General features: G+C 49.5%; 1 protein-coding gene across 3 annotated transcripts in view; it reads left to right on the top strand.

Annotated features, from left to right (window-relative positions):
• Nucleotides 1-5,138, top strand: part of STAM2 (signal transducing adaptor molecule 2) — an 18,713-nt gene extending 13,575 nt beyond the window's left edge. For 2 of the 3 annotated variants that reach the window (XM_057386500.1, XM_057386501.1), the window contains exons 12-13: nucleotides 265-413; nucleotides 2,015-4,711. In XM_057386500.1, coding sequence (XP_057242483.1) covers nucleotides 265-413; nucleotides 2,015-2,210 — 345 coding nt within the window. In that variant the 3' untranslated portion in view covers nucleotides 2,211-4,711. Of the gene's footprint in view, nucleotides 1-264; nucleotides 414-2,014; nucleotides 4,712-4,802 lie in introns of those variants that run through there. The other variant, XM_057386502.1, reaches the window with a different exon arrangement.
• Nucleotides 5,139-7,258: the final 2,120 nt, after the last annotated feature.

Genomic DNA, 7,258 nt, shown 5'->3' with positions numbered 1-7,258 from the left:
GCTCAGCTCATGGGTTTTTAAGCTCAGCTCATGGGCTTTTTGAGGTTTTTAAGCTCAGCTCGTGGGGTTCTAAGCTCAGCTCATGGGCTTTTTGAGGTTTTTAAGCTCAGCTCATGGGCTTTTGAGCTCTGCCCGTGGGTTTTTAAGCTCAGCTCATGGGCTTTTTGAGCTCAGCTCGTGGCTTTTCGAGCTCTGCTCGTGGATATTCCGATGGGGTAATTCCAAAATGTGCTAAACCCCAAATCTTTTGGGTTTTCTTTGCAGTCCTATCCCGTGCAGGCTCCCAGTGGGAATTTCATGCTCCAGGGAGTGTCCATGGCCCCAGGGTACAGCCTGACCCCGGAGCAGGTGAGATCTCTGCCTCAAAACATCAACTCTGCAGCCACTCAGCCACCTCCAGCTGCTTATTTAAGGTATGGAGCCAGAAAATCCTTTTCCCAGGCACATTCTCATTGCATTTTTATTTAATGACACATCATCCAGAAAGAAAAATACTGATTTTACTAAGCTAGGGATAAATAAAAACATTATTCTGGGCAAAATTCTGCATGAGGAGGTTTCCCAGGAAACTTTTAAGAGGGGAAGGTTAAAAAGGAACCTTTGACCTTTAACCAGGCAGCAGCAAAGATTAAAAATTAAATAGGAGGAGYAAGTTTAAGAGTGAGTTAAAAAGTAAGTTTAAAAGGAAGAGTGAATTAAAAAGGAAGAGTAAATTAAAAAGGAAAAGGAAATTAAAAGGGAAAAGTAAACTAGAAAGGAAGAGTAAATAAAAAGGAGGAGTAAATTAAAAAGGAAGAGTAAATTAAAAAGGAAGAGGAAATTGAAAGGGAAAAGTAAACTAGAAAGGAAGAGTAAATAAAAAGGAGGAGTAAACTAAAAAGGAAGAGTAAATTGAAAGGGAAAAGTAAACTAAAAAGGAAGAGTAAATTAAAAAGGAAGAGGAAATTGAAAAGGAAGAGGAAATTGAAAGGGAAAAGTAAATTTAAAAGAGTAAATTAAAAAGGAAGAGGAAATTAAAAAGCAAGAGTTAAATTAAGTGGTAGAATTATTGAGATGCTGGAAGGATTTTGAGGATGAAGATGTTTTTCCTGTGAGAAACATAAAAAGCTGCTACATTGGAGGCATGGGAAGTATGGAATTCCTGGGAAATTCTGTTTATTAGCACRGGGGGAGTAACAGGAGGGAAAATGCAAGGCCAGATCTGATTTCACCTGAGAGCATGCCTGTTAAAAACTGTATTTTTGTAGCTGGCAAAACACAAAACACCTTCGAAAATGATTATTTTTGGTCCCTTCTTTTCCAATGTGTGCACTGGGGAAGCTCCCAGGTGGTTTTGGGATGGGATTTTGTTGTTGTGGGTATCTGTGCTGGGCAGAGAGCTGACCCCTGTTAAAAACTGTATTTTGTAAACACGAAATACCTTCCCAAATGACCGTTTTTGGTCCCGTTCTTTGCCAGAGTGTGCACTGTGGAAGCTCCCTGTTAAAAACTGTATTTTTTTTTAGCGGACAAAACACGAAATATCTTCCAAAACGACCGTTTTTGGTCCCGTTCTTTCCCAATGTGTGCACTGTGGAAGCTCTCAGGTTGTTTTGGGATGGCAGTTTGTTGTTGTGGGTATCTGTGCTGGGCAGAGAGCTGACCCCTATTAAAAACTATATTTTTGTAGTGGGCAAAACGCAAAATACCTTCCCAAATGACCATTTTTGGTCCCTTCTTTCCCAGTTTGTGCACTGTGGGAGCTCCCAGGTTGTTTTGGGATGGGAGTTTGTTGTTATGGGTATCTGTGCTTGGCACAGAGCTGACCCCTGTTAAAAACTGCATTTTTATAGCTAGCAAAACACTAAATACCTTCCAAAACAACCGTTTTTGGTCCCGTTCTTTTCCAATTTGTGCACTGTGGGAGCTCCCAGCTGATTTTGGGATGGCAGTTTGTTGTTGTGGGTATCTGTGGGTATCTGTACTCAGCAGAGAGCTGACCCCTGTCAGTTTGGTTGGTGTTGTGTCCCCACAGCCCCGGCCCCGACCCCGCTCTGCCGCAGCCCTTCCCGAGCGTCACCAGTGTCACCTTCCCCCAGCACCAGATGGGAATGGCCTCTGTGGACATGGCAGCCTTCCAGAACAACCCAGGASCAGCTTATCCCGTGGCACATCCCGCTCACTCCCTGCTCCAGCAGCAAACAAATTACCATCAGCAGCCTCTGCTCTGAAGGAATCGTCTCCTGAGCTAACGGGGCTTTGTGGATCCTGCTCGTGGATATCAAAAGGACATTTTCCTTTTCAAATAACCCAACTCGCTGCGTTAGGGTGATGCAGAGTAAAAATAGGCACCAGCTCTGATGGTTATTTGCATATTTGCATCCTGAACTAGATTAAGGGATGGTTTAAAATAATTCCAGATTCCTCCGAGTCCCTTTTTTTTTTTTTTTTTTTCCTTGCGCTTTCAGGAAACGCCACTTGTGAATCTCGAAAAGATTGTCCCAAAATAATTCTCTTTTCCAATGTGTTTCTGGAAACTTGAGAATGCTGAGATGCTTTGCCTCCTCTGGTGTTTCCTGTAATCCTTCTATCCCAGTGGCTTTAGGGAATCTCTGCAGTTTGGAGTTGCTGAAGGACGCGGAACCCGAGCAAGAAACAGAGGGGTTTGATGGTGCTGCCTCTGTATTTTGGAAAATTCACAGAACTGCTGCGTTTTTCTTGAAGAAAACAAGTTTTCCTAGAATTGCTTGGTGTCTTGGCAGAGGTGGCACCAGGCTCCTCCTTGGAAGAGCGGGCACGAGATGCTGCCAGCTGCCTGTGTGGGCACTCGGTGGATCAGGGTGCTGAGCCAGGAACTTGCACTGAATCTCTTCCCAGTTTTCCTTCCTGGATGGATGTAGAAGTGAAGGAGGATTGTAACTAACTCCTGGTGGGAAAGGAGGGGGATGGAGAATGTTTGAAGCTGCTGAAGCCTGAGGATCTGCCCTGTTCCCTTTCCAGGGGATGCTGAGTGGAACAGGAATTGTCTCCATGGGACCAGGGGGTTCTGCCTCRCTGGGATTTCCTTTCTCTGCCCCTCTGTCCGTGTCTGAACAAGCACTGACTGCAGAGAAAGGGGRATTTTGGGCACATTCCACGTGCTGGGGGTGGGATTGGGCTCCTCACACATGGAAAAGCACAGCCACATCCCCTCAGAGCTGGGGATGGGTGGCCGAGAAAAGAAATCCAAGAATTTCTTCCCTGATGCACTTTTGAAAAGGGTGGGGTTTATCTGGGGGAGCAGATGAGCTGGATTATCCTTTGGGAATGTGGGATTGCTTTCTTGTCTTGTTTCAACTGCTGAAACAAAAACCACTTCATCCTCCTATTTACCCACTCACTGGAGCGTGGTCATATTTATCCTGCTTTTAACAACCTCTGGTGAGTGATAATCCTTGGTTTGGGAAAGGATGGAAGCCAGGCACTGATAAAAACRTCTCAATTAAAAGCAGGAAGCTCCCAGATGTCTAAATAAACATTTTTGGTGCATAAATTTCATCCCAAATTGGAACTCCCGGGCTGCTGAGTGACAGAACCCACCCTTCACTCAGCACCTCCTCCATTTGTTTTCCATTTTATTTAATTATTTGCTCTCTTGACATTTTATTCCTTTGCAGCTATGCAAAAAGTCTTCAGCACCTGCTCTTTGAATCACTTTTTATTGAAATGTGTGCACTTGGAAGGAGGATTTTGTCTTTCCTTTAATTTGTCCTGATCCTTCTCCTGGAGGTATCTCAGTACTGATAACTCACGTGGCAATACTGAAGTATTTTCCTAACTTGTTCCTTATTTGAGGAAATTGATTGATTTCAATGCTGCTGTTCCAAATTCTCACCGTTTGGAGCTTTTTATTTGTTGGGATTTACTTTGTTCCAAGTCRCTTTGTGGTCAAACTAAACCTAGAAATGCTCCGTGTTTGGTAGGAAATTSAGATTGGTGTTTTTTTTATTGGCTTCTGAGCTTTGGGCCAAGAGAAAACTTCCATTGAGCCAGCCAGATGTGATCTGATGATGTTCATTGTTAAGTATAAATAATGTACATACTCATTTGTCTGAGATTTTCTACACAGCTCCACACATGCCTGAACTTTTATAAAAGCAGGATTTGTCCTTCTGTCGCCTCTTCTCTTCCTAACTCCGTGATATGCAACTTGTAGATAGTGTAAAATAATTTAATTATTATTAAACCGGTGTATTTGGAGGGGGTTGGTGTTTCTCTTCATACTTCTACACATGATCATATTTATTTTTAAGGCCTGATTGTAACTGAAYATGCTGCCAAAGGATTTCTCTGACTCCAGATTTCTACCTTAGGTTTCTACCTGCTGTTTTCTATCGGGAATTCAGGGTGGAGAACTCCTGCTTTTTCATAAAACTCCTTAACATAGGAACCCAGGCCACTTTCTGATGAGACTTTTCCTGGTGATATGTTTGTTTTTTGGGTGTTAAATCTCAATAACAGATCCATTTCCTTTGGTGTGAGCTGGGGACCTGTCGTGTCTGTTCAATTTGTCACCTCCCAGGGATTGCTCTGAGGGGTTGTGCTCTGTCACCTGATGTCACCCACGCTTTGTCTCTGGACCTGGCTCCAGAAATWATGGTAAAAATCAGATTGTTGAAACCTTCTGAGTGCTGGTGTTGTGTGTTTATTGTGTTGGGTTTGGGGGATGTCCCTGATCATGCAGGACTCTGTCCCTCCATGCTGGGGCCTCTCTCAGTGATTATTTCCTGAGAGAAAGATGATTTTTTTTTTTCCTTATTTTTATCTGTGCATTTTTTTCATAGAGCTCCAGGCACTGCTCGCACAGAGAGGTGGCAGTGGAACGAAGAACATTTGTTACCAAACACACCCGGGAGAATTCCCTGGGAAAAGAGGCAAAAGTGATYGTGGCTGAGAATTCGGGCTCATCCCAAACCAGGATGAATCCTGTGCTTCAATCCTGCAGCTGGAACTCTGCATGGACCCCAAAAATGCCTGCAAGGAGCTGGATGTACCTGGGAACAACCCCAAAAATTGTCATTTACACACAAACCGTGTTTTCATCATTTCTTTACAGCTCTTTGAAGTTGCTGAGCCCACTGGGTTGATTTGGGGTCACTTCAGGCTGGAAGTCAACCTTTGTAAAGCCAAATCCTATCCTGAATTTTTTTTGGGGGGGAATTATTGGGAAAAGCTGGTTTGTTTTTCCTTCTGAATCTCAGCTGTGGGGTTTCTGCAGAAAACCTTTCCTTGGGCAATCAGCCACCCCACGATTAATGTTGAAACAGAATCGCCTTCCTGGCACCGATTTAACCATGAAACTGAATATAAAAATAATCCCATTTMGACTCCAGCCTCGGTGACCCACATTCATCTTGGCCAGAGAAAGCAGGCTGCTCCTTGCAGCCGAGGAATGGAAGGATTTGGTGTGTGGAGCGAGGGAGGAGGGTGTTTGGAGCCTGAGCAGCGCTGGCTGTGTGCTCTCAGCTCACTCGAGATGTGCACATTCCTGCTCTTGCTCATCCCGGTGGGAGGTGGAATGTGCCTCTAGGTGAAGCTCAGGAGTGGGAAGCAGGAAATCCAGGTCCTTCTTCCAGATCTTGCTGGGATTTGAGCTTCCAGCATGTCGTCTCCTGGTTTAGCCCGTTTTTCCTCGGTGCCCTGGAAATGGCAGCTCCTCCGGGGCTGGAGGTTGATGCTGGCGGTGCTGTGGGGTGTGGGATGGGCTGGCCAGCCCTGGGCTTTGGGGTCGTGCTGCTTGGGGGAGTTTGGGGTGGGCTGAGGCTGCTGCTTGCCCAGGGCACCCACAGCTCATCCCCCGCTCATCACAGTCAGCCCAGACTGCTCTGGGGAGGGGRAAACACATCAAATCCCATCCTATTCCATGGGCAGGGGCACCTCCCTCTGTCCCAGTGTCCAGCYYGGCCTTGGGCACTGCCAGGGATCCAGGGGTGGAATTCCATCCCAGCCCCTCCCAGGAACAATTCCCAATTCCCAATATCCCACCCATCCCTGCCCTCTGGCAGTGTGACCCCATTCCCTGGGTCCTGTCCCTCCATCCCTTGGCCCCAGTCCCTCTCCAGCTCTCCTGGAGCTCCTTCAGGCCCCAAAAGGGGCTCTGAGCTCTCCCTGGATCTTCCCTTCTCCAGGTGAGCATCCCCATCTCTCTCTCCCCGGAGCGCTCGGGCTCCATCTCTCGCATCCCGGGTAGAACCGGGACCGGGCCGGGCTCTGTGATTTTTTTTCCGTGCCAGCCCCGCCCCGGGGCCGCCCCCCGCCCGCCGCCCCCTCCCCAGCGCGCTCCGCCCCGGCGGCGGCTCCGCTGCGCCCGGAGAGCCGGCCCGGAGCGCCGGGGGAGCCGGGGGAGAGCCGGGGGAACCGGGGAGCGGCGATCGGATCGGGGCGCCATGGCCGCGGTGCGTGCGGGGACCGGGGGTGGCGGCGGGGCCGGGGCCGGGGCGCTCACACCGCGCTGATGCTTTGTCCCCCCCGGGCAGGTGACAAGGGGCACCGCCACCCGCCGCAGCCGCCTCAAGCGCTCGGACGGCAGCACCACCTCCACCAGCTTCATCCTGCGCCAGGTCAGCGGCCGGGGGCGAGCGGGGGGGCTCGGGTCGGGACCTCCGGGCCGGGGGGCGGTGCCGGTGCCGGGGGATGCTCGGGGGATGCTCGGGGGATGCTCGGGAGATTGCTCGGGGGATGCTCGGGGGATGCTCCGGGGTTGCTCCGGGGATGCTCCGGGCACCGCACGAGTTGCGGGCACCGCGCGAGTTCGGGCCGGATCTGGGGCTGCGCTCCGGGCTCTGACCCCGGCACCCGCCCCAAATCCCGGCCGCGGCCCCAAATCCGGGGTTCAGCCGGATAAACGCGTGGATTGTCCTCGCCTTCGGCTCCAGGCTGCGACYGACCCGGTGKGAGCATTTCCTGGTGACTCCCGGTRACACCGAGAGATGCGCTTGGCTTAGGGAATGGAAGCGGAGGTTTCCGTGATCTCCTGACTTTAGGATTTCTGGGAAAAAAAAATGGTTTTAAAGGTGTCGACCATSGGCATGTCAGAGCTGATTCTCCAGCACTGCTGCCGCGCTCTGGGAGCCATCAGCACGGAACCTCCTGAGAACAGTTCCCCTTCCCTTTCTGTGTCACCYYYYCCYTTYCCCATCCYYTTTTCCCGTCTCCTGTCCCTCGCACAAACACAGGCTGCCATCCCGAGCGCCCCTGAAGCATCAGCCTCACCCACAAAACGCTGCTTGCGGGAAGCATC

The sequence above is a fragment of the Malurus melanocephalus genome, unplaced genomic scaffold (genome assembly GCF_030028575.1).
Source record: "Malurus melanocephalus ecotype Western Australia unplaced genomic scaffold, MMel_1.1 scaffold_977, whole genome shotgun sequence".
Classification (NCBI taxonomy): domain Eukaryota; kingdom Metazoa; phylum Chordata; class Aves; order Passeriformes; family Maluridae; genus Malurus; species Malurus melanocephalus.
The sequence above is the reverse complement of the archived record's forward strand: the minus strand, read 5'-3'. Positions and strand labels throughout refer to the sequence as shown.